The sequence below is a fragment of the Solea solea genome, chromosome 7, assembly GCF_958295425.1.
Source record: "Solea solea chromosome 7, fSolSol10.1, whole genome shotgun sequence".
NCBI classification, from domain to species: domain Eukaryota; kingdom Metazoa; phylum Chordata; class Actinopteri; order Pleuronectiformes; family Soleidae; genus Solea; species Solea solea.
This window is the reverse complement of record NC_081140.1, coordinates 27,137,452-27,164,590: the sequence shown is the minus strand read 5'-3', so window position 1 is coordinate 27,164,590 and position 27,139 is coordinate 27,137,452. Positions and strand designations below refer to the sequence as shown.

The 27,139-nt window shown below is 39.9% G+C and overlaps 1 protein-coding gene across 1 annotated transcript; it reads right to left on the bottom strand.

Moving 5' to 3' along the window:
- Positions 1 to 95: 95 nt before the first annotated feature.
- c2cd3 (C2 domain containing 3 centriole elongation regulator) lies at positions 96 to 26,911 on the bottom strand. The gene is made up of 34 exons (XM_058633022.1): positions 26,721 to 26,911; positions 25,656 to 25,925; positions 25,207 to 25,364; positions 24,232 to 24,392; positions 23,995 to 24,122; positions 23,203 to 23,335; positions 22,297 to 22,455; positions 22,083 to 22,215; positions 21,906 to 21,994; positions 20,770 to 20,973; positions 20,596 to 20,684; positions 20,203 to 20,321; positions 19,227 to 19,355; positions 18,683 to 19,126; positions 17,201 to 17,352; positions 16,309 to 16,552; positions 13,550 to 13,733; positions 13,280 to 13,463; positions 12,797 to 12,969; positions 12,570 to 12,705; positions 11,806 to 12,074; positions 11,182 to 11,262; positions 10,485 to 11,096; positions 8,979 to 9,311; positions 8,770 to 8,908; positions 8,623 to 8,687; positions 7,472 to 7,677; positions 7,271 to 7,389; positions 6,845 to 6,997; positions 6,313 to 6,497; positions 5,226 to 5,964; positions 4,814 to 4,922; positions 1,963 to 2,573; positions 96 to 631 (listed from the first exon to the last, which is right to left on the bottom strand). The coding sequence occupies exons 1-33, from the start codon at positions 26,770 to 26,772 to the stop codon at positions 2,454 to 2,456; spliced, it is 6,471 nt and encodes a 2,156-aa protein (XP_058489005.1). The 5' UTR covers positions 26,773 to 26,911; the 3' UTR covers positions 96 to 631; positions 1,963 to 2,453.
- Positions 26,912 to 27,139: the final 228 nt, after the last annotated feature.

The window sequence follows — 27,139 nt, the reverse complement described above, 5'->3', positions numbered from 1 at the left end:
ATGTACCTACCGATCTACGTCTGCACATACATACATATGTAAATCAGCAGGTACCTACCCACTCGTCTATACATCTACACGTGTGAGTATAAATCTATCTCCATATACATCTACAAATCAATCAGTATGTATATGAATCTATTTATCTATCTATAGAAATACATAGATATGTACATAGGTAGGTATCTACTACTTATCTATCTAGATATCCAGCTAGCAAGCTAGATAATAAGAACAAGAATAAGCTAGAATAACTCAGACCAAAGTTCTTAATAAAAAATTTAAATAACATCCTTGTATTTTTTAAAAGCTAAGCAGCAGCATTTTGTACAAGCCGCAGACAGGAGATTGTGTTCTGGTTTAGTCCTAAATAAAGTGCACTGCAGTCATCCAAGCGTGTAGGATGAAAAGCATGACTCACTTTTTCAAGGTCAGCAGCGCTGACGAAACATTTCAGTTCTTGCAATCGGGGGAGTTCACAAAATCAGAATTGTACAACATCAGACACTTGACTGTGAAAACGTATGGTTGGAATGAAAAGATTTCTGGCATCTGTATCATGTATTCATATGGTTGGTAGATGTAGGATATCCAGGCTTGTATTTCAGAGGGAGATATTGCTGAGTGTAATCTGCAAAACAATGGAGATTGATGTTGTATTTACAAAAAATATATAGCCAAGACGAAGCATGTAAATTGAAAAAAAGAGTGGGCCGAGGATTGAGCCTTGTCGGACACCACTAGGTCATACATGAATTTAATAAGAGCTGTTTCAGTGCTGTGCCAAATACAGTAAAGTGCCACGAAGCTAAATAAATACAAGCCAGCTACAGTAGACAAAGGCTATTATAAGCTATTTTATATATGTATTTTTATGGAAAACTGCTTTTTCTTTTAGTGCAACCGACTCAACAAAATACAGCACCTTCTTGAATTGAGCACACTTCCCTCCTTCCTGTAGACATTTTAGAAAATTGATCTCAAACTTCTGGTTACAAATTATTTATATAATTTATTTCATATTTTACATCTCACAAAATGTCAGTCTCTTTTGTTTTAGTCCATTTTAAGGTGAACACTACTGAGGTGAACATGAACTGTTTCATAAACTGAATGTGGTATTGTCTGTCTTTTATTCATCTCACTATAGTGAGTCCAAAATTAAATTTAAACTGAATTGGCAGCTGAGAATCCAGCCACACAAGCTTATATGATATTACTGTTGCGACAGGCAGCATAATGCATTATTGGAATTGGATTATTTCGTAATACGTAACGCCTTTAATGTGAACCCACCCTTTGTGCAATTGAGCAGAAATTTTGAAAGAGTGACAGAGTGTTTCTTGTTGCTGGTTTGAACATTAAATAGCTCTGAATGTGTACTCCGGTTTCAGCCATGAAAAGAATGAACCAACATGAAGACCAGAGAGGGGAAAAAAAGGGAAAGCACTGGGTTTAACAATGCAATAGTGAGTGAAATCTCCTGAAAAGAAAGAAAATACCCGTTTCTGGAGGAACAAACAAAACACATTCAGTGACATGGACATAATCTACAAAGACGAAAGTATTATAATACACTGTTTGCAGCTGTAAGAATGTCAATGTTAGTTATAAATTTACATTTTGAGATGCTGAAGGCTCAGAAACAAACATTTCTAATCTGATGAAGGGGCTGGATATTGATAAAATATTTTCTCTTCAGTATCAATATTGTTATTATATAATGTAATAACATTTTGTTCACCAGAAAATTGTGATAGAGGTATGGGTTAGGTTTTGGGAGTCTAAGGTGGAGAAACTTTGTGTTCTCATGACGTTTGATACCCAGCAAGAAATTAATATTTTAACAATTTCATGTCAATTAGATTTGATTTCAATGGGTAGGCTAAGAAGAAGAAGAGGAAAATGGCAGGAAGAGTAAGATAGTTGGGGGGAAAATGTGTTTACATATACTACATATACCTTTCTGGTAAAAGTAGGCCACCGTAGTTCACACATTGGGAAAGGGAGGGGTGGGAAGAGGAGTCCTCCATTTGTAGTGATCTGCAATCTCACCATTAGATGTCACTAATTCTTACACACTGGACCTTTATGTCATCAAATACTTGTTTTTCGTATTGGTGAAAAGCCTTGACTTGGTTGACTGCTCTCACTTGGCAAAGAGCCAAATCTGTTGACAAGGGAATAAAAGAAAAGTAATGTCATGAATTCCAAAATGTCACAACGTCACTTCCTGATTGACAAAATTGTTTGAATTACAAAACTGTTTTCAAGTTCTGCTCTTCATGACCACAGACAGATGGAAAGACTGAATTACACCTAGCTATTAAAAACAGCAAATTGCAAAATATTTATTTGTAAAAATTACAAAATTATATATTAAATTTACACACTATTTTCACAGTTTAAAGGCAAAGAAAAAAAAAACACACACACAAAATAAACACCAAACACTAATGACTCTCATCAAAGTGAGTTGCAAATATTTTTGCGATTCTATCGGTCGCTTTCTTCATGGATGACGGAGACATGTTGGGACGCTGTGGTCGATGTCTGCGATGACCTGAAGAGATCTGCAACAAAAAAGGAGCAGAAGATTATGACGATGATATGAATTTATTTTCGGTTATACGTAATAAATGACACAAATATAACAGTGTGAGAATGAAACAGACAGAGCAAGGAATCTTACATCTCTACTCCAGTAGAACTGCAGCCATGAATATCATAAATGTAAAAAGAAAAAAGAAAAACAAACTAATATACATAAGTGAAAGCCATTTCTAATCTAATCTAATCTAAAAAAAATGGACAAAATCAACATTTTGAAGCCTTGATATTTGTGATTTTCTGGTTTCTTTGCTCCATATAACAAAGAAATCATAAAACCTGAATCATATTTTTTTTTTACTTTTTATGGACCATAACTGCATAATTAGTTGAGAAAATGATCACCAGATTAATGATTAGGGAAATAATAGTTATTTGCGGCCATAAACTCTGGCTTACAACTCTGTTACCTAATTCATACAGGTTGCGGTATTTTTCACTGACACTGATGCAGGAACCCGGCGAATCGGCATCTTTGTCCCCACCTCTCCACACACTCGGAGTGATGGAGAGCAACAAATTTGATCAAATATCGAATTTTGAGACAAATTAACTCAAATTCCATTTTTTGTTTTTCTTGACTTAAAACTGTTAATACACTATTTTCACGTGCAGTAAATTGTAAATAACTGCCTGGTATTTAAATTTTTAAGTGTTCTGGAAAAATGGCCAAAAGCACTTACTCTCAGGTAATTTTCTGGCACTTTTATGGGAACAATAAGCAAAAAAGGTCAGACGGACATTTTGAGGCTTTGATGTTAAACTTCCATTCTTGTCTTAAACTTAACCCATTTCCTCAGAAATGAGAATCTGCCTCATTAGGTTTTGGCCTCCATGATGACTACAGAAATGCCCTAAAGAGGTAACAAATAAAAGTAAACATACACACAGAGACAGAACTGTGCTGTGTTTAGCTGTTGTCACAAGAACAGGAAAAACAGGACATTCTCCAGTTAATGCTTTAAGGCGGGTGTGTTTTTATCACAGATAATAACCGAGCAAAGAAGATTCACCTGAACATGGAGATAATTATTGTCATTATCAGCTTAACGTAACATAATGGCGTGTTTCCTCTAGCTCGACTCGACATAACCAGGGAAAATGTGTGGTGTCGCCAGACTGCTGTGCACTGATCGGTCGAAAACGACCAAGCGCGTGCTGGCCGCAGTATTTGAATGCGTTTCGGTGATAAAAGACTTTTTTAAAATCGATTCACCGGTGTGAAGCTTTTTTTTATGATTAAAACAAGTTTTACGATTGTTTAAGCTTCTTAAATATGAATATTTTCAACATTTCTTTGCTCTGGATAACAAAGACATCATTAAACGTTAATCATTTTGGTTTGTGGACAAAACCAGACATTTGAGAACATCATCATTTCCAGGTTTGACAAACACCGATCAACATTTTTTAAGGTTTTCTGATATTTTATGGACCAAACAATGAATCGATTAATTGAGAAAATAATCGACAGATTAATTGATTTTGAAAATAATCGACAGATTAATTGATTATGAAAATAATTAGTTGCAGCTCTAGAACATACATCTGCTGATGCCTCTGGACACATCGTCAGTGTTGTTCCTGGAATCATCAGGTGTTTTGGGGTCTTTCATGCACCCTCTTCCAGGTGACCCAGCTGGGGCTGATCAGACCCCAGCTTGTGTCCAGATGGCTCAACTACCATGTCTCTATGGGCTTTCCTCTTTTGAGCCACAGCCATCTTGTGGCCCTCTCTGCCATTTTCGGTGGTGCTGCGGATGGCTGTAAAGGTGCTTCAAGGCAGCAACAAGGCTACGTTTGGGGTGAGAGAGGAACTACGAGAGAAAAATTGTTTATTTGCGAAATGAAATAAAAATGCAGAAGAATCGTTGTCATTTAGAAATATAATCACGCGTAGCTGTGAATAGAGATTGTGATTTTCATAAATAACGTCTGGATATTTATAGATATGTGAATATGGATGTTACTCTGGAGTCATGAAAGTTTTTCTTTTGAGATGTTTTTGCTTCTCGAACAGTGCGAGGGACAATACACTGTAAAAACGTCACAGATGCCTTAAACTCTATCCTAAATCTGAGACCATATTTTGTCCGCACCATATAGATATAATATCGATATTTCGCTCAGCCTTAGCTCATCAGACAGGAATTGGAGGAAGTGTGTGAATGCCACGAGTTGTCAAATGGTGATAAATACTCACTGTGTCGCCAGACAAGTGGGAAAAGGTCGGAGCCAAGTGAATGGTTCTCATTGACGCCTCCAGCTGGTGAGAGGGGAGGAAGAAGTTAGGGACGTCCACAGGAAGTGAGCTGAAAGTAGAAAGTTAAGGGAAATCTACAATCAGAAACACAACTATATAACAGTTAAGAATAAAGACAAACAAACAAAGTGGTAAAGGATAAAATGGATGCATTCAAATAGTTTACTGGCTGTTGAAGGTATTTTGGTGAGGCGATTCCCAAACACTGGGTCTCGACCAGCAGATGGGTCGCAGGAGGTTATTTTTCCACGTCCCCAAACACATTTACAGAATCGTTCCAACCTTTTAGTCCACGATCTATGTATTTTTTTCAAATGCATATGCATAAAACAAAGTTTTGTGTCAAGGATACGTTTGTGGCTCTGAGTCTTCACCATCCAGGGAAGAATCATGGTTGTCTGTGTTGTGCTGTAGAGAAGTTGATGGGCCAGAATCATCTGACTCCTTACAGGGCCTTCTCTTGTCCAAAGCTCCTGGTGTCCTTTCGTCGTCTCTCTCAGGCTCTGAAACGTCCTCCACTGATTCACAAAAACTGTCACTGTCCTCTTGTCTTACACTTCCACGTTCCAGGGTCTCCAGATTTGCCTCCCGTTTCGTCTCGTCCTCATCTTGGCTCAGGTCCGGCTCTTCTGGTGCCTCCACACTCTCCAGAGAAACCAGGTCAGGGTCTGAGTGGAAGCTGGTCCAGGGACTGGTTTTGTCCGTCAAAGATGTCAGCTCGTTAAGATGCCTGGGCTTCACCACAACCACGTCATAATCGTCATCTTCATCCTCCTCGGCTCCCTCATCTGTTATGCAGGTGACTTCATCTTTTTCCTCGTCCGATCTTTCTCCGTCTTCACGATCGGACACAGTGCATTTGTAGTGTTGTCTACTGGTGTCTTCCTCTGCCTCGGAGCCTCTGTGGTCTTCAGACGTCGTGGGAAGGAGCAACGGCGGAGGAGACACATCTTCTTGAGAGGAATTTGAATTTGTGCTTAGACTGGAGATGCTCTCAGGAATAGTTAGGAGGTTTGTGTTTTCACAAGAGGGGGTTACTGAGCTGCTCTGGAGGTGGGAGGTGATTGTGTCCAGGTGAATTCCTTGTAGACCTGTGAGAAGAAGACATTAAAGATTATTTACAAAAGACAAATCATCAGTTTAGAATTGAAAAGAAAGTACGAAAATATTATTTTCAGCTATTCAAAAGCATTTGTTTTGAGTAGAAATTATAATTCTTTTCACAATTGTATTTGTAAAGGTTTTCTTTACCTATATAACTCATAACTTCAAAAGTTTTAGTTCTGTTTGATCAACAACCTAAATTCCCATGTTATTCACTTCATGGTCATGTGACATAAAAACAAATTTCAGTGCAGTGAAGGGAGGTGCACGATATAATATGCAACATTCAGACCGACAAAGTAAATATGTCTGTGTTGAATGGAAGAGCAGCTCACCGCTAATGAGGTTGTCACACTTTCCAACCAGCTGGTCCGTCTTCAGGAGAAGCCGACTCGTGTCTGTCTCCCTCCGTTCCTCGCGCTCGTGTCTGCTGTCGTGTTCCGACGCGGACGTGAACGCGGGTGTTGAAAGCTTGCGGCTGAAATACCTCTGCATGTTGTCGAGCTCGCTTTGATTCTTCCTGTACAAAAACACACACGCACACAAATTTAATGCTTGTGTACTGATGTTGGTTTGAGTGTGTGTGTGTGTATGTGTGCCCATGTATTACGAATGTTGTGGGGACCTAAACCTGTCACATTATGGGGACTTGTCTTCTTTGTGGGGACAAAAATCAAGTCCCCACAATGTAAATGACTACATTTTAAGGTGAAGATACGTTTTAAGGTTAGGGTTAGGGTCAGGGTTAGGATTAGGCCAGTAGTAATTGTGGTTAAGGTTAGAGTAAGTCTCCACGAAATGAATTTAAGTCAATGCAATGTCCCCTCAAGTCATGAATGTCATACATGTGTGTGTGAGGACTGATACCTGAGAGTTGAGAGCAGGAAAGAGCTGGACGGATTCATGTCCACGTCACTGCTGTTACAGACACACTGAGCTGCTGCTGCTTGTTCCTGTAGACTCTGATGGTAAAAACGCACTTTGTCCATGTGCTCAACGTGACCGTCTCTGTCACTGGACCTGGGGCAGTTGTAAAGAAAACATATAAACCCACTGCATACCCGGTGCTAGAGCTGTATACGGGCAAAATTGCCACCTTCCTGTAGGATTTAGGGCATAGTCCTCATTGACTTTTTTGTGTGTCCTGACCTGATGTGTGTGCCAATTCTCCTTCATGTACGTGTAACACAACACTATTTCGTCTAATAAAAGGGGGGGAATTTGTGAATTGTGAATTTAAAGCGCCCTATTCACCAAACCACTTTGAATGAAAACATCTGTGTCTTTACAAACCTTTTAGGAAACAGTCTGTCCGTTTGTTCAGGAGATGAGATCTTCTGCTCAGTGTAGCGGCTGATGTGAGAGGGGAAGCTGCTGTAGGTGGCTGTGGTGTTATAGCTGAATGCTAAAACCTGTGAATCAAACATTAATCATCAAAGTCAAATAATGCTGTTGGGGGGTTTTTATGCTGTACATATGATTGATTTCCCTCACAGGTGAGTTATTGGAAGCCTCTTCATTCACAGGTCTTCTCTGCTCTCTCAGGTCCTGGACGCCCTTCAGCGGTGTGACGGACACTTTGAGCTGACCGTGACACTGACCGCTGAAGTCCGTGATGTTGTACCAACCGTACACTGAGTGGAAGCCGCAGAGCAGAGGAGTCAAATCCACGGAGGCAAATCCCAGCACCCTCTCCACTTCTGTGGAAGCAAAATGAACCACGGGGGAAATTATTTAAAAAAATCGGACAATTGCGACCCTGTTCTGACCTGGTTTAAACATCTATCCTGGCTGATCTGATCATGTTCTGCACCGTCAGTATGAAATGTTACCATTAGAGGTTGACTGATACAGATTTTTCTATAGTCAATGTCAATTTTTCAAAATCAGGGCAGATGAAGGCTGAAATGATTTCTTTCTTTTCCTCTATTTGATAAAATATAACAGTTTAATGATAACAAATAATACAAGAAAGCGGTTCACTTCGGTCAAGATTTACCGTATTGAACAACACTAATTAGCCATGTCTCCAATCAACATTTTATGTCTGCAATGCAGGGCAGTTATGTGCAGCATTTTTCAATTGGTATTGGTTTTCTGATTGTTCTCCTTGATGCAGTTATATACTTTTAGGTGTTTCCTTTGGACATTTTATTTTCTGTCACGTAAAAAAAAATAATTTAATGACTTAAATACATAATTTGGAATAATTGAACAATTCATACATTTTTAACAAATGGCAAATGCTGTATTCTACGTATAGTTAATTGTTAAAAACAAACACATTTAAACCTCCGTCTTAAAAGGTTTAACATGACATTACCACTCCATAAAATGCATTTAAATTGTTTTAAAGAGAGTGTTTTCCTTAACTTAAAATCATATTTTACGTTACAGCAGTGCAAGTAGTGCTGTGATTACACACACAAACACACTGACAGCATATACATCTGTACAACCACACTCATTTTATTAACATGATTTATGTCCTCGTAAACAGTGTGTGATTTGGAAGTCAAATTTGACCTCATGTGGTCACAGGAAACACAGCCAGGACACACTTTAAAGCCAAGTGTGAACACATGCACATCAGTTGGTCTGAACAGGTCCTTTAACGCAAATTATTAAGTAGAAAAAATGCATACCTCCTTTATGCCAGACTTTGAACACAAGAGACTGTTGGGGGTCGACCAGCAGCTGGTTTGGAAGCCTGGGAATAAGAAAATAAAAATATAATAATAATATAATTTGTCTCAGAATGCCTCAGAATATTATGTTATATATAACCTGACCTGCACTCCTGTTGATGGTCCCACTCAGGGCAGTCGGTGTCTGATACAACCGTCGTAAACACTGGTTCAGCAGAGTCAGCAGTGACGTATGAAACACAGCTGCACGGTGTGGTTTCACTGCGCTCTGCTAGAGGGCAGCCTGCAGGAAACACAGGGGTTTTAACTTCATGTGAGGATTAAATAGCGCATTAGATGGAAATATGACTCACTTTTCAGATTCAGGTGCATGGCGCGGTCCACCACAACAGTCACCGGGAAAGAATCCTCCACGGTTGTTTCTGTGTGCGGCACAGATGTAACGTCTGACGTAGTTTGGAGAGATTTACTCTGGTGTCTGAGCTTATTGAGTGTTCCGGGCGAAGGTGGTCCAGCTGCTGTTTCCACTTCGTCTGGTGAGAGCTCCCCCTGGCTGTCATAGTCCATCTGGGTGTCAGCCCAAGCAGACGCCTCCCCGGGGACAGAATTTGTGGTCAGTGTGATGTGAACCCTGAGCGCAGCCCCCTGCAGGTCTGCTGCAGAGCGCCTGAACAGTGGGTAAACACCTGTGTAATCAAAAACACAGCTGTCTTTTAAAAAGGTCCAGTTTGCAGGGTTTATTTATTTGCAGAAATTTGATATAGTATATAATCATTCTAAAATAGTTACTAAACTCATTTAAAACTGTACAGAGCCAGTTTTAAATACAAAAAACATTAATTCCTTGTAAAATTAGTTCACACTGGTGGTTGCAAATATTGTGTTTTTTCCTTATTTCTTATTTTATACGCCATATGAAAGAGTATAAGGGCCACATTGAGAAAAGAAAAATTCACAGACTTCGAGAATAAAGTCTTAATTTACGAGATTAAAGTCGTAAATTTGCGAGAATAAAGTCGTAAATTTACGAGAATAAAGTCGTAATATTCTAACCTGTTGTTTTAGAAGAGGTGAGCAAGAACCGCCTGGTTTTTCCTGTGGAAAAGATGCATTTTCTATACCTTTTACAGTCCTGATACTTATGACAATGTGATGCTGATGTACCAAAAGATGAAGTATCTCCTTGTTTGTGAAACCTATTCTAAAGTACAATTCCACGAAATGCTCCACCGGCCCTCATTTTAACAACTCTCCTCTTCTAAAACAACAGGTTAGAAATTGACAACTTTATTCTCGTAAATTTACCACTTTAATTTTGTAAATTAAGACTTCATTCTTGAAGTCTGTGATTTCTTTTTTTTTTCTTAATGTGGCCCTAATACTCCGTCGTAGAATCGTGAACATGGTGCCGGTAACATCGCAATGGCTAGAGGCTTCAAAATGGCAGGTCAGATTCTCGTGTCTCGTGTGTGGCCCAAACAGATGGAGGCAACAGCAACATTAAGCTAGTAAGGTGAGGTAGAAGTTTGACTGAAAACACAGAGAGGCACGGAAAGTTTCAGAAGTGAATCCAACTGCTCAGAAAAAAATCCCTGGTCATTCAGCAGTTTGACAGAATAAATGCTTCATGTCACAATCTGCCCCTACTCTGCTGCTGTATAAACACAACGCTCCCTTTGTGTCATGTGAAGGCCACAGTAGTTCCCTGATGTGCTTGGGAAAAAGAAAAAGGTGAAGGTGGAGGAGTCCCTCCATTTGTATCAGTCTACAGTTTAACCATCAGAGGTCACTAATGCTTACACACTGGACCTTTAACCACGTAATAATCTGTTAAACTACGACAGTTATTAATTTCTTACCACTCAGCGTCAGCTTTTGCTCTGGGATCTTTGCGAGCGAGGACAGATCGACAAACGCTGAGCCGACCAGTCGGTCCGTGTCTGTGGGTCTTGTGGTTTTGTCCTTCTTGAAAGCCGCCCACAGCTGCACCTCCAGCCGTTCCTCTCGCAGATACCACGTTAAAGGCCGAGTCGCCCTCAGCTCCACAGCTCTACTTCCTTCAAAGCTCACTGTAGCCTGGCTGTCGTCGGCGTCCGTGACGGACGGGTGTTTCATCTGAGAGCAGAAGGCCTCCTGTTCATAAAACTTGTACCTGAAGTAGCAGTAGGTGGAGCGCTGGAGTTCAGCGTGGCCCGGCAGGAGCAAACAGTGAACCGGCATCCACGCTCTGGGCATCGATAACGACAGAGAGAGCGTTTTTCCGTTTCCTTCCCAGGACTCTTCATCGCACTGCGTTTCATCATCACTCTGCGACATTACCAAGCCCAAACCCTGAGCAGCTTTAATCACTCTCTCTCTGTCTGAGTGGTGGGCAAAGCTGACGGAGATTTCTAGACCCCCGACTAAGACCTGCCGATGCTGAGGAGAACCTGTTTCCTGAGGTAGATAGACTCCAAACCAGCCAGAAATACCTTTAGAAAAGAAACAAGTACAATAATTATACTCATAGGGAAAATCCACTTGTGGTCCAGCTGTGTCTAAGAAAAAACAACATACCTGTTCTTTTATGAATGAGATCATCTAACGGTATTTTCACTGTGCCCAACATCGCATCCTTAGGCTTGGAAAGGCTGAATCCTGCAACATAATATAGCACAAAATGAATTTATTAGTTAAATAATAATTTAAAAATTCAAAGATGAATTGTGGAACCATTTGATAATATGAAAAAAGAAAAATTTCTATTTACAATTCTTGTGCTAGCTCTTTTGCGTACATAAATGCAGACCTACATTCATTACATGTCAATGAGGTATGGATATAGCAGCATCTCTCAATTATTTCAATTATTCTGACAATTATCTATCAATCTTGTGGTCCATGTAATGTAAGGCAAAGCGAAAGATGTAGATGAATGTTTTTAAAATAATTTAAACAAACATTTTTTTGATTTTCCCTGTGTCCTAAATGTGAAAATGTTCTGTTTTCAAGGTTTGGGAAACATTTTCTGACACTTTTGGACCAGACAATTAAACAATAGATTAATTGAGAAAATAATCACCAGATTAATCCTGTGATGAAAATAATTGTTCTTTGCAGCGCTAGAAAGATAATTTTACCATCTAAAATTGAGAACACTGTTCATTCATCTGTAATATTGCTGTAAAAGTTGTCTAAGACCTTCGCGATTGTCTGTGTTCCACACGGTGAAGACAGCAGACGCCTCCTGCAGCAGCTCAGCCAGACTGCAGGTCTCTCCGCTGCTCCTCTGAACCAGCAGGTCACAGGAAACCTCAGCGTGGTGGTCAAACTCAGGGCAGAAAGTCCTGGCAACGACACGCGTGCGCCTCCTCTCGCTGTCCGGGGTGAAGGAGAGCTGGACTGTGACGTACGTGTTCACACCCACACTGGCAAAGTAGTCAAACCTTTCATCCTGTTCTGATAATAACCTGCCACACAAAACATTATTATTATTGTACATTATTCACTGAACTGATTGGTGGTGGATTAACATGGATTAGGACAGCTTTCTCTGTTCTGTTTTTGTTGTTGCTTATTTGTTTTTAACTGTACTATTTGTGAAAACAAAAACCTCAAAATATTGATACCCGCTAATAGCTATAAACTGATTTTTAGCCTATAAATAGTGTTTTAATATAAAAATATCAATGATTAATCGATAATCAATTAATTGAATGTCCATCCCTACCGTCTGTCAATATCGCATTTTCACCAGATCCTCCATGCCAAGTTTCAAGAGTTTTTATGCATGTTAACCCCCTCAAAAATGACCACAATTCCACTGATATAATAATAATCTGAAGGGTAACAATAGGTTCCTCGTACAAATTCATGGTTTGTGGCCCAGGCCCTAATAATTGGTTCTTGTAAGAAGACTTCTACATTATGGACATGCTGTAGTCCGTGTGGTGGTGATGATGTACCTCGCTGCCGCCTGCAGACCTGACGCTCTGTGCACCTCAACCACAAGAGTCACAGCGCGAGAGGCGGCTCCTTGACCGGCGTGAGCGTCAGGCCTCACAGGCCGGTGCTTGTACCGAACGCAAACATCCAGTAGACCTGAGAAACAAACAGAAACAAAACCATTGATAACTTTTGTTAAACATGTGTCCATGTGTTATAATGACACTGATGCTCTGTAGGTGTGTACCTGAGGACGGGGCCCGATGTCCCGTCAGACCGTCTGTCCTGGGAATCAGGGGTAAGGAGAACATGTGGGCTTCTTCAGGATGTTGTCTCTGCATGGTGACCATGGCACACAGCTTGGACAATGGAAGCAGCCCTTTGGCCACAAGCTGATCTCTGACGTTTGGATAATAATATCTGCAGAAATGCATCAGGTATGTAATAAGACAAAAGATGTTCTACTTTTTCTTTGTTTTTATTAAAAACCTATAATAAAAATTTAATCTATCTATCAAACCCATTCCCATGCTTCAGGAGCTACTTTGGCATCTTGCCTAGTCTTATGGAGCCGGGGATCGAACTCACAACCTTCTGGTTGAAAGATGATCCACTCGACCACTGGGCCACCACCGTGTGATTCGGCACAAATCTTAGGAATAGTGTAGTACTGTACAGTGTCAAGTTAAAATTCAGTTTTAAAATGAATCAAAAAGTAACAACCACAAACCTGCACCACACTTCAAACTGGACGCCTCCACCACTGCTGAGGCCTCGACTCGAGAGAGAGCTGAGCAACAACTTCTGGACCGGCACACCTTCAGGAGCCAGGAGCACGTGAGTCTCAGTGTGGCCGAACACTGGGTCCGGCACACACAGGGTGGTGGTTGTACGAAACGGCTTCAGGTCAACACCTGTGGGATATGAGACGGATGTTGGGAGTGATGCAGAAGGAAGAAAAACTTTGATCTTGGAGTCTTATGAGATGAAATGGCCGTACTGCTCTCAACGAGGTTTTGGTCCAAGGTTGCGGCCGTGTCACTGTCCTCACAAGGGAAAGTGTACTGGACGTAGCAGTCAGCTTCACCCCACACTGTGGACTGCAGCGGTGTCAGCCCGGTGACTTTCTCCACTCTGATCACAAACACATGCTCCCTCACCGGCTCATGACGTGCAGCTACGACCTGACGGAAAAACAGAAGAGAGAGGTGAGAAGAGGTGAGACAGAAGTCGAAGTCAATAACAGTGCTACAACTTTTCGACTTTGACGTGTCTCGCTCATTTATGTATGGTGCAATCACCGAAATGGCCGCCAAAATTCCAAATGGCCGACTTCCTGTTGAGTTAAGACCATGGTTCCAGTCGACTTTTTTGTTCGTCTTGGTCTATTACATCTTCCCACCAAGTTTCGGGAATTTTGGTGGAACTCAATGTATGCCCAAGTTATAGGGCACTTCCTGTTTCTTGGCGAATGGTCGCAATTCCTCATGGTATTTTGTGTACACAAACAGTGTCGCAAAGTGTCTACTACTGTTATGCATTCAAATGTTCTAGGTGTATGTTCTAGGGCCGCTGGACATCTTGCCTATTATTGGAACCGATGGGCGGAGTCACAGGTGGGCTGGACAGCGATTGGAGCGGCTGCAGAACCTCCAGTTGTCTCACTTCCAACAGAAGAGGACAAGAAGCTGCCTCCCAGGCCACACCGGGCGCCTCTGAGAACCAGAGCACCTCATGCTGAGTAGCAATTTGTGATTTTGCTTATGATCTTGTGTTGTGGCATGTGTTTGAATCTTCGGCTACATGGAAATTGGGCTCAGGTCCTGAGATTGTGAAAACTGATTCCTCCTTCTCACTTCTCACTAGGTATAGCGATGCTGTTCCAACCCTGTAATTTTTGGTTTTCTTAAAGCAGAGTAATTTTAAAGTGGAGTTTTATTTCTGTATTTGATTAAAACGTAATGTAGCTCTTTCTTTTGAAGAGTCCTTTTTTTATTTTGCTTTTGGTTTTGTTTGAACAGCGTTCTCTGGCCATTTTCATTTCTGTTGTTTGACAAATTAATTTGTGAACTTACCATCAATTTCTTTGTAAAATTAATTATTTTATTTAACCATATTACATCTTGGTTATTTATGTCACTTTCCTTCCACCCCAAACAAGCTGGGATGTAACAGTGTGCGACTTATTCAATGTGAAACAAAGATGACAGAAGTGCTGCTAACGATAAAAGTGAACTTCTGAGTGCGTCTGAGTTACGATTGCTAGGATTGGCACCGTGACCCTCATGTGGAGTATAAAGCAGTAGAGGGTGAAGGCATAAATGTAGCGTGTCATCTAGTGCTTAAAATGTGTAACTGAAAGGGAAAAAGAATTTCTCCCACATATTATGTGTGCGCACTTTGATTCTTGATATAATTTTAAGCTTCAGTTCAATAGTCAAAGCGTTACAGATACAAAATGTGGCTACTACGTACACTACTGCAAGGATAAGAACTTAAAGACAAGAATATTTTAGGATATTTTATAGACATAAGGTATTTCTTAACCCTCTTATGACCATCATGATAATCAGGCCGCCTGGATTTGTTGTTGTTTTATGGCTGTATAATTTTCAAAAAAAACTTTTACTTTCTATATCTGGCAGTTATTTGACCGTTTAGGAAGTACGGTACTGAGAAGTACACATGACAAATCTTGTCAGCGACGACAGCATCCAACTCCAGTCCAATCCAACTATTTATAAAGCACTTTCAAAAACAACAGCTGAAACAAAGTCCTCCACTGCCCCTTTGTCCTGTGGGGTCCCCCAGGGCTCAATTCTTAGGCGTATTCTTTCTTGTACTTTACCCCCTCCCGCTGGGTAATATTATTAAGAAGCATGTGCCTAAAACAAGGCAAATAAACAGAGGTGATCAAGCCTTTTTAGCACTGGCACCTAAACTGAGGAATGAGTTACCCACCCACGTCAAACAGGCCACCACCCTGGAAACTTTTAAATCTCATCTTAAAACTCACTTTTATTCCTTGCTGCTTTTAACCCAGCATGAGAAATGTGTGGTCTCTGGTGTCTTTTAGTCTTTTTATGTTAATTTAGGCTTTTAGTGTTTTGGTTTATTAGTCATTGTTCTTTATGTATTTTAACTTTGTGCTCTGAATCTCTGAGGGTGTATTAAATGTTTTACATACAGCACTTTGGCAATGTGTTTTTAAAATGTGCTATATAAATAAAATGGATGCATGGACGGAAGTGCTGTACATCAGAGATAAATAAAACAAATAAAATATAAAAACATGTGACCTAATATAGCTAAGACATACAATAAAACAATAACATACTGTAGAAAGTATTAAAAACAACACAGTCATACAATAAAACTATAAAAAGGATAAAAACCAACATCTCATACTGGGTTGGAAGCCAAAGAGTAAACATGGGTTTTAAAATGTGTTTTAAAGGTGGACAGTGAAGGGGCGTGTCTAATAGTTGTAAGTAATTGTATCTGTAATTTGTACAAAAGAGAAAGACAGTGTAAAGCCATAAACCTAGGGGAAACACTGGAGTGGGACAAAGGCTGCTGCCTTCCAATTTACATCGCAGGTCGATAGTCAGAACTGAGAATGACATCAGTTAACCACTTAGCCACAGACTGCCCCTTTGTACATCTCTTTTATTTATGTTGTGCTCAAAGACGTTTGGCAAATAAGAAATTGTCATAAAACTGTCTCATTTATGTGTTTGACAGGTAAACAACACTAACCTTTGTTTGTAAACGTGGCTGTTGATCGAGCAGATGAACTGGTTTCACCCGGTGAGACGAGTGGTCATACTCCTCATCTCTCGACCGCTGGAGGGCGACTATCTGCTCGGATCCTCCCATCGCCAGCACGACCCTGAGGCTTCCTTCACAGCCGCCCGAGAACACGTCCACAACCGGCATGTAGCAGTCCACCCCTAAAACAGGATACTGCGCCTGGAGGAGGAGGCGAGCGATCTTTGGATCTCTGCAGGGGAGAGGACATTAGGAGGAGTGAGTCAGGTCAGTCCTGGAATACATTAACCAAAAACGTATTTGACTGAGGAACAGCTTTTTCAGTCAAACAAATAAGTTTAATAAGTAAATATGTATGTGTTTGTATGTAAATTGGAAAAAACAACTGCAATTTCTATTCAAATCTGAAAATTTGTGAAAATTTAGTTTAATTAACACTAAATCTAAATTTCTCATGACTACATTTCAAATTGTATTATGATTTCTATAGAATTTAATTAATTTGGCAGGGTTTTATGCCACCAGATTCCCAAGTTCACCGCAGGGATCAATAAAGTAATCTGATTGCAATTATTTGAACAACATGTTTACAAAAAGGACTATTCCATAGTCAATTATAACATTTAAAACACATCTGTTTTCACTTCTTTTATTATTGTTCTATTGTTTGCATCCCAATATCAGATGTCTGTCTTCTCTTCTTTGTCTTTATCTGAAGCACAAATTAATCTGTTGTATGAAATGTGCTATAAAAATAAATTGACTGATTGCGGAAGAACCTGCTAACTTTCAACACCTCCAACAGTCATCAGTTAACCCCAAGTCAGACAAATCATAAATGTGTAACACTGTTAAAATAGGTTAGGTGTTTTAAATTTACCTAAAGGACATGTAGAACTGGTGAAGAGGTAATTTGACGAGACCCAGGAGTCGATCCTGACCTGAGCTTCCCGTCTTCTGCCACACTTCAATGACCATCATGTTGTTCTTCATCCGCTCCAACAGCTTCGGAGTTAAAGCCACAGGAGTCACCTGACACAGGGGATTGACACAAAATATAATGGCATATATTTCTATGACCTTTTGGGTTTGTCATTTTGGCTGAACACAAGAACTATTTGAATAAAAAGGCATTTATTATTTAACATTGATTTAAACCTATGCAGTTGTTTATATTACTCTGATTCATTTTAAATGTACAGTAGGTCTCAATATATTTGACATTAGCTAACTGAAAATCACAAAAAGGCATGTTATGTCCCTTAAACAGACATTTTACATTACTTCTGACGGGCACATATTCTCCTCTTTTTAGGTTTGCTGTCCTCTCTCTCTCCCTGTCAGTATCCTCATCAGACATCATGTTTAATAACTGCAGACACACACACAATATAAAACAATCCTAGGCTACACTATGGAAACTCTTAACAATCAGGGACACAGCCGAGAGGCTGCGGGCATCTCCCGTGTGGCAGCCTGTTGCAGCAGCTCTTGCTCTTGCTCTTGCGCTTGCGCTTACTCGGCACGGTTGCGTTTCCACTAGTATAGTACTTGGTACCTGGTACTTTTTTTAGTACCTGCTCTGACGAGGTTCCAAGCGAGCTGGGGCGATACTATGCGTGACGTCGCCAGACTGCCCGCCACTGATTGGTCAGAGTGCCGTCACAGGAAGGGACGTCCGACACAAGAACCAATCAGTTAAAAAGACTTAACAATCCAATAAATGTGGGGTCACGTTAAAATCATTGTCAGATGAGTTTCCCCATGACTCTCTCTGTTCTCCTCAGTGTAAGAGTGCTTTTGGTTTTCGCGGAGACACGGAGTGACGCACTTTACATCACAACTGACGGAGTGAAGTCGGAAGCATAACAGCTAAACATGAGTGAGGTGAAATAAAGGTTGAAAGACAACTTCAGGTTAAGGAATTAACCCTAGTTCTCTAAAACATGAGGGACATACTGAGATACTGAAACACTACTGACCTAGTGTGCCGACACTAGCAGTTTTTTGTCGACAGAAGTTACGCACCGCATCCACACCGTTGGTATAGTGGTTCGAGCCCCAGTTTGCATGTTCTCGCCATGTGTGTGTGGGTTTTCTCTGGGTTCTCCAAATTCCTCCCACAGTCCAAAAACATGCAATATGGGGATTAGGTAAATTGGTCACTCAAAATTGACCATAGGTGTTTGTTGTTTGTCTCTATGTGTTCCTGTGATAGACTGGCAAACTGTTCAGAGTGTGACCCCGGCCTATCGCCCTATGTCAGCTGAGACTGGCACAGTACCCCCCGCGAGCCTCGGGTGGAGGGTATATAATGGATGGATGGATGGCTTGTTTGGAGGACTGGATCTCCTCGACTTACCTGAGCAAATTTAAAAGACGGGTTCGTCTGACCCCAGCTGACCACAGATCTCGCCATCTCGTCACACCAAAAGAGTTTACAGTTCAAGTAGACATTTGGAGCCTGAACGGGTCCACGGCTGAAATTCTTCCCGTCTGGTACCATGAGCAAAGTGTGCAGCAGGACCTCAGAATCCTCATGCGCCTGCTGCCAAGGTTCATAAGACGATGTGATGGGACCTGGATGAGGAGTGGGTTCTTCCACGGGTCTCTGTGGAGTGCAAACATTTAGCCTGGAGTCTTCCATAGAGTGACGAGGTAACTCCTCTCTGCCGGATCGACCAAGTTGGAATCTCTCTCCCTGAGGACAGGGTGCAGTCGATGATGATGACTTTTCTCTCCGAGACAACTTGCTTTTGCTTTTTCCAGAGGAGGAAACTTTGTCAGCAGCAAGTTCTAGAGACACCTGAAGAAAAAAAAACAAAAAAAACATCAACGTCAAACCTCAATGTCAGTCACTGGTGTCAATGACGATCATTCAGTTAAGATTATATATTGCATATTACCAAAAGAGGTCCAATCTCCTGTGTTTTACCGTGTCCCCCTAGGCCAACAGGTAACACGACAGACTGACTCAGCTGCTCTTTCTGCAGCAGACAACGCAGCGGGTGAACGGCTTCCCCAATGAGAACAGGCTGCAACAAGAGAGGATTCACATGACAGAGCTCTGTTTCTAAGTATTTAACAGGAAACTATCCGTTATTTATGGAAGCTTTAATTTGTGCAGTGGGCATGTCATCAGTGGATATCTGAGCTCAAAATTTGTGCAATTTTGGTTGTACAATGGCAATAAAGATGATTTTCTATCCTTTCTTATTATAGTAGCCTATAATAGCCTTGGCAGATGTATAAAAAATAGTGCATGAGATTTGATAACAGCTTTGTTCAAATTATGTGGGAGCCAATGGGAGCTCACAGGCTCCCTTGAAGGTAGTCAAATTGAACAACTGTGGGGGTTAAAATAAAACTAAAAACCAAGGGCGTGGGTTTGTGTATGGACGGTGGGGACATGTCCCAATTTTTGGAGAAAGCCAGATGAATGAGATAGACAGGCTGACAGAAACATGTTTTACAACAAAACTAGGGTGAAGTCTCTCTCGTATATGGTGTATTAATATTGGTGTATACTCTATGTGTTGTTTGGTCCATAAAATGTGAGAAAATGTTGAAAAATATTGATTGGTGTGGATCAAACCATCTCGTTTTGTCCACAAACCAAAATGAATCAGTTTTAATGATTTCTTTGTAATATGGAGCAAAGAAACCGGAAAAACGGAACCGAAATTGATGATGATTCACTTAGCAACTGAATAATTGTTGCAGCCCCAAGTTTTACAGTAGCCCACAAACTAAACAATCTTTTGAGATTTGATGCAACTACTGTAGACTACAGGAAAAGTAAGGTGAGGGATTATTCAGCTGCAACTTCACCAGTAAACATTAAACGCTAAATTTTACACACCGCCACTTTAATCTACTCACATTCCTTTGGTCGCTCCTTTGTGAGAAAATCTTAAAAATCAGATCCGTTTGCCACCAGTGTTTCACCGTCGCTGTGCTGAAGTGGACAGGAAACACGGAGCAATGGAGGAACTTCACCACTAAAAAAAAAAGAAAACAAAGAAAGAAAGAATATTATTGCTTAGCATTTGCAATGCAAGCATCTATTGTTATTCTTCCATGTTTCTTCTTCTTCTTCTTCTTCTTCCTATGGCAAATTTCACTGCGAAACTACTTCTACTTTCATTCAAAATAACATCAGGTTTTACAGGCAATAAATAAGTCGCCAATTTGCTGTCATTATGATTTCTATTGTGATTTGGGTCGCGATAGTTAACCATCTTCTAGAAAGTTTGGGAAACACACAGGTCATACCTCCTCCTGTGACTTTACTGGAAACAGCTTTTGTCACCGCTGTACTTGAAGTGGTTGCCGACGGTAACACGTACTCAACAAAATAAGTGCTGAAAATAAAAGAGAGAGAGAGAGAGAGAATGATGTCACCGGGTTTTACGAGACAGAATAACATTTTATTTTGGGTTTTCTTACCATTTTTTGTTAGTTAGCGGTCGGGGAGGTTTCCCTTTAGTTAGGGTTTTTGTGAGTGTGGTACTTGTGTTGCTTGTAGACACAGTCAGGGAGGCAACACTCACTTTGGCCACGCGAATCAAAGACAGTAGAGTCGACTGCTCCGCAGTCAGGCCGGCAGGAAACCCAGCAGCGTCTGCAGTGCACCAAGACTCTGACGTGGGACTGGACAAGAGTGAAAAGAAGGTTAACCAATGTTTTATAAAAGCACAAAAAATATATATACATATATATGTATATATATATATACAGTATATATATATATATATATATATATATATATATATATATATATATATACACACACATATATATATATACACACATATATATATATACACATGTATGTATATATATATATATATATATATGAAAAAAGCTAATTCTCTACCGTAATGTAATAAGTTAAATGTGAATAGGGTAGTTTTTCTAGGGTGTTTTTGCTCCATTACAACAAAGAAATAAAACTATATTATTTTAGTTTGGGGACAAAAACAAAAGACATTTGAAAACACGATCATTTTGAGGGTTTGGGTAAAACTGGGACCAACAAATTAACTTACAACATAAGGCTTACTCTGTATCTTATTTCATTTAATATTTTTTGTTTTTTATTCCCAGACAAACTATTTTTACATATGTGTAAGTACGTAATCTGTCAAAGTCTGTCCACCTGGTTCAGCTTTATGATTATTTTTATTAATTTAAAACAACGCAAATAGCAAAACCCAAAGGCGGCAATTCAATAATTCTGTTTGAGATTGTGCTATGTCAATTAAAAATAAAGATAAAGTAAAGTAATACAGGAAATAATTTCATACCCGTTCTATATTTTGTTGTGTCAGCAAATAACATTACATGATACCCATAAACACAGGTTTACATGTGGAAAAAGTGGGGTTAAGGGATCAAGTTACACTTTAAGGTTAAGAAAACGTGTCTTTTAAGAGGAAACGCACTATCACAAAGTACATTTTTAGTCAAATCTTTAAAGATGAAAAAAGGATAAAACAAACAACATCACTCTGTTAAACCTCTGGAAGGAGGCTCGAAACAGTTTAAGCAGCATATCTAAAGAAGCAGGTGAAGGCTCTTACCCTCCACTAATCTGTTTTGGCTGCTTTGTACTCGAGGACACTGTTCCCTGAGCCTCTGCTTGAGTGTCATCTGCTCCGGTTTCCATCATCTAAAGACATACAACAGTGGAATTTAAGAACGATCCACCAAGAAAAATCAAGCAAAATGTGACGAGACTGAGAATCTCTTCGACTTACTGGGGTTTTGTAGAATAAATTTTCCAGTAAGCTCTGATCGTACTGTGGATCATTGAGCTCGCTGTCGCCACCGACGCTGCTGTGGCCAGACGAGATGTCGTCTCCATCCCAATGAAGACGTGACGTGCTTAAGCTTCAAGAATATAGACAAAATAAACAGGGAGGTTTTTTTTATGTCCGTAGACTGTAATAATGGATAAACAGGTATCTTTACCCGCCGAGGAGAATCTCTACAGCTCTATTGTCCAAGTCAGCAGCAGCACAGTCGAACTCGTGGCGACGAGATGAGTCGGCGACACCGTTCGAGCATTTGAGAGAAGAATCGGCGTGCAGAATATTTTCAAGAAACATCCCAGAAAGAGAAGGCACAGGCCTGTAGACACAGACGTGAAAACCGCACTTTAAACATAGTCATAAAATGTAATTTTATGTTTTGCTTTAAGGCTAATTCAATTACTTTAATAAAAAAAAAGACAAGTTCATATATAGATAGATATATATGGAGAGAGACTCCACTTCCTCCCTTACACTGATGAGGGGGAAAAATTTATGTGGTGTGTACTTTTTTCCCCTGTAGTTTGCATCATGTTCCAACTGTCAAATTTAAGAAGACAGGATTTATGACTAATACTGCATCCAGCCACAAGAGGGCGATCAACATGAGGTCAACTACTGTCAATTAGATGAGGTTTGAGGTGTCAAACTTTTCAAGATTTAGATGAAAAGATAACACACAGAAATTAGGGTCGCAATGATGCAATTAATTATTAACTGATGACTAAATTAATCGCTAACTAGTTTGATGACCTATTAATCAAGTTCTCTACATAAATTTAGCAACTTCAATGTGAATATCATGTTTATTATTATCTGGAAGAGCCGATATAGTTCATAAAATCCTTAGATCGATTATTTTTGTGTATGCTATAGCCTGGTGCGCTAAACCTTGCGAGACAATCGAAATCATGCAAGACGCCACTTGTGCCGTGACCTGTTCATTCACTGGCATTAATAAAACAATTACTGCATGAATATCCTTACATTTAACCCCAAGATAAAACCATTCATCAGCCTTATTTTTGTCTGTTTGTTTTTTTATATAAACTTGTAAAGCACTGACTTGAAAGGTGGCAGGATGTTGTCCTTTGGAAGAGGCAGAGGAGTGTCTTTAAGAGCTGTGGCAGAATCCACGTCACACTTGAGAGCCGAGAGCACCATAGCGTCTCGCAGTTTGTTCCCACGCTCTGAAATAACTGAGGAACATACGTTCACAGTGAGATGTATTGTTTTAGAAATGCTAAAAATTATCACATTTAACTACATCTTGATGTCTTTAGAAGGACACAACCTGAAAACAAGGGTGATATGTATAAATAGGGGCTGCAACAATTAATCAATTCCTAAATTACTCGTCAATTACTTTGATCCGTTTGAGTGAGAATGAAAATATAGAGAAAAACAGACCGAAGTGGCAAGTATTCAGCGTGACTTCCAACTTACAGTTGAACAATAGAAGAACAATAGTTTACTGGTAAAAACCTATATTTATTTATTTATGTAACATTATAACATATATATAACATATAACATTCCAAATATCACACAATTTGACAGACATACATTCATAATTTTGCAAGACCACTTGAAAAAAACCTATGAAAAGTCTCACCAAAAGAGTGAAAATATGCATTAAGAATCAAGGAAGGACTGACTTTTTCTTGTAGAAGAGACTTTATTTGTTTTTTCCTTTACTTTTTTAAATATTAAAGTGCCTATCTCCTGTATTTTCTGATTTTATCCTAATAAAGAGACCACAAAAACTGTTCAATTTCAGCTTTTGTGACATTTGCACAATACAATATGTTCACTAACAATTACTTTATGAGTTCATATTTTCTGTGCCGGGACTGACCTGAGAGGATATCTTTGGTCGCTGGTCCACTAAGCTCCTGATTTAAAGGGCCTGCAGCTGTTTGGCCATTTTGAGATCCGTTTGTTGTCGGCATTTGATTCTCTTGGAAATATAAGTGATCTTTCCCTCTGAAAACATAAATAAAAAACCACACACAAATAATGGTGAGTTCATCGTGCTCAGATTTAAACTTGTATGGACATTAGGAGTTATGAAAACAAATGACTGCTTTCAAACCTTGGTGTGTTTCCGCTGCTGCTCCCACTGCCAGCTGACAGTGATCTGCGTGGACGAGCAGATGATGAGGCGACTTGTGGAACCTCAACACTGACGTCAGTGTGAGGACACGAGCCGCTGCTGTCGTACGCTTCAGTCAAAGGCTCCAACTTCAGAGAAACCTGAGGAAACAAAAGGAGACACTAAACAATCAGCATCAGAAACACTTTATTGAAATACTGGAGGGAAATCACGGTTCATTATAGCAACTCCAGCAAAACAGAAGAATAAGAATGATATACAACATAAACATGCACAGGAGTGTCATAATCTAAATACTAAAGAAAATATAAACAGTAATAAATGAGCTGGTGTATTGTCCTAAGCAATAAGTGAGTAATATAAGTGATCCGAGTTAAACTTCTATACACAAGAGTCCTTGCTGAATATGCATAAGAACAGCGTACAATAATTTATGTTACCATACATGGATGTGAAATGAAAACTGAACAACATAAATGCTAAATCACAGTGAAAATTGATTATTGCATAGTCATTTTAGCCATAGTGTGTTTACTCAGTCTGACACACCAAGGGAGGAGTTCTACAGTGTGAAAAGAGACTAAAATAAAATAGCAATATGTATCAAATTCTTTTTTCCTCCATTTGACACAATATATAACAGAAATAACACCACTGTCCTGTGTCACCAATCTACATTTTATGTCTGCACTGCAGAGCAATTGCATACAGTGTTTTCCCTAAATGCCAAAATATAACCGGAATATTGGCCACATTAAATAGGTCATCAAAAAAAACCACAAATATTAGCTTTTGGATGAAAAAAAACACAACATTTTTTTCACTTCAGCCAACAATGATATTTAAAAAATGAAAAATAAGATGCGATTAAAGCACTTCAAAAGGTCAAATATAGCTTAGAAAACCTGTCTCCCTTTAATACTGAATGATACGTACGCTTATGTTTCCACTCACCTGTAGCTCCCCCAGCTTTTCAGAAGTGGGAGACACAAGGGTGTAAAATCCACTGATGGGCAGTGACAGAGAGAGACGGGAGATACCAGAGACCTGCGCCCGAGCGATCGGAAAATGATCCGATTTGGTCAGAACTTCCAGCACCAGTGAGCCCATATCTGGTCACGAAAGACACAAAGTAAGACGTTTGCAGTTTAACCACAGCAGGACATACAAGCATATCAAAGAAAAAAATGATCAGGACGAACATGGAGACAACTTGAAACCTTCTGTCGGAGCACAAATTGAGAACACTCACCTTATTGACTGTGCATTAGCTACATGTAAGCTAAGGATGTTTTAATTTTAAATATGTGTCTGTAGCTTGTGTCTTGTAAACATTTATCTATGGTCTGAATGCTTCATAGAAGAATATTTGAAAATATGCTGATGAATATGACAAAAGTTACCTGTAAGATATGAGGTGAACTGCTTTGGTCCACAGCGCACGGCAAAGCGAGCCGTCGTCTTGATGCTCTTCTGCAAGAGTTGCGATCCATCTCTGGGAAAGAAGTGTGTCTCTTTGGACGACTCTCCCCACCAGCGAAGCCGGACGAATGTTGAAGGCGGAGGCTTGTGAATGGTCCACAACAAACGACTCACCGTCACCCGCAGGAAGCATCTGAGTGGACCCTCGACCAGAGGCGGGAGGCTGGTGGATGGCGACACATCGCTGGAGACTGCAGGAGAATTATGACGGGTTAAAGCAAAGGCTCAAAGATGTTATGTATTTCACTACAGTCACAAGTGTTCATAATAAGGAGAATATAAAATTAAAAGTGTAGTTACACAAAGTGTATAGTTAAATCAAATTCAAAAACAGTATCTCAACATCTACATTTTCCATTTACAAACAAAAAATAAAGTAAAATTAAATGCATACATCAAAATAGAGAAGATTAAAAGTGACTTTATTGTTGTGCTTTACAATTTTTCAAGATTCTGTGGACTACAAAAGTGAAATTATTTGAAATTGTATTTTCTTTTTCCTCTATATTCAACTCTATATTCAAATAATCGATTAACCTGTTGGAGTGGGTTTGAACGTGGAATGAAATATAAACTATATTGCCATTGCGTCAAATACTATGCAATAATAAAGTGTAATTGTCTACATTTCTTTTAAAAACAATTAGGTTTTTAAGTCGACAAAACACTGTTTTTGACCAATTTTTCATGAAATAAAGGAACTGATGAAGTTGTACGTTGCTGATGGCTTGGCTTCCCTTGCTGCTACAAGGAAGCTACAACAACAACAACAACAACCTGCGGTCAAACGTCACCTTACTTTGAAAATCGACGCACATTTACAGCGTACACAGTAATAAAGTACAAGTAAGACGAACATAATGTCAGCAATAACAAAACAATAACGCATACACAACTGAGCTAACAGGCTAATATGTAACGACACTAGCAGCCACTTTACAGCACTAGCATTAGCATTAGCAGCTAGCTGAAGTTTGTTTTTTAACCTTTTCTTTTGCTGGTTCCGACTTTGAGCGCCTTCAGTGTTCTGCTCTTCATCCCTCAGTAAACGCTGGTGCTCACAACGCTGTCTGCGGCGTTAGTCAGCATGATTTGTCTTCCTTTAATCGTACTCTGGCTCAGTAGTAATCCGTTTAACAGACAGAGCACGCGCGCGCGCACACATATACATGTACACACACACACATTCAAACGGCAGCGCGCAAAACAGTCTCCCAGCAACAAAGTCCTACGAGGCTGTCCCGCCTACACGGCCGCTTCCTTCACAGAGGCATGCTGGGAAGTTGAGTTTGTTGTAGTAACGTGGTCAAAGGTTTCATATTTCCATATTTTCCCCGTATTTGAACGGTGTATTGTCAACGGTTGTATTGTGCTAGTTGGGAATGCTGAGTCAGCATTTACAACT

Bases quoted from the DNA above. Each gene is read 5' to 3' on its own strand.
- c2cd3 (XM_058633022.1), bottom strand. From the start codon at position 26,772: ATGAAGAGCAGAACACTGAAGGCGCTCAAAGTCGGAACCAGCAAAAGA. The intron at 8,909-8,978 runs GTGAGTCATATT...TGTTTCCTGCAG, and splicing joins CATGCACCTGAATCTGAAAA to GCTGCCCTCTAGCAGAGCGC. The intron at 5,965-6,312 runs GTGAGCTGCTCT...TTCTTCTCACAG, and splicing joins GTGTGACAACCTCATTAGCG to GTCTACAAGGAATTCACCTG.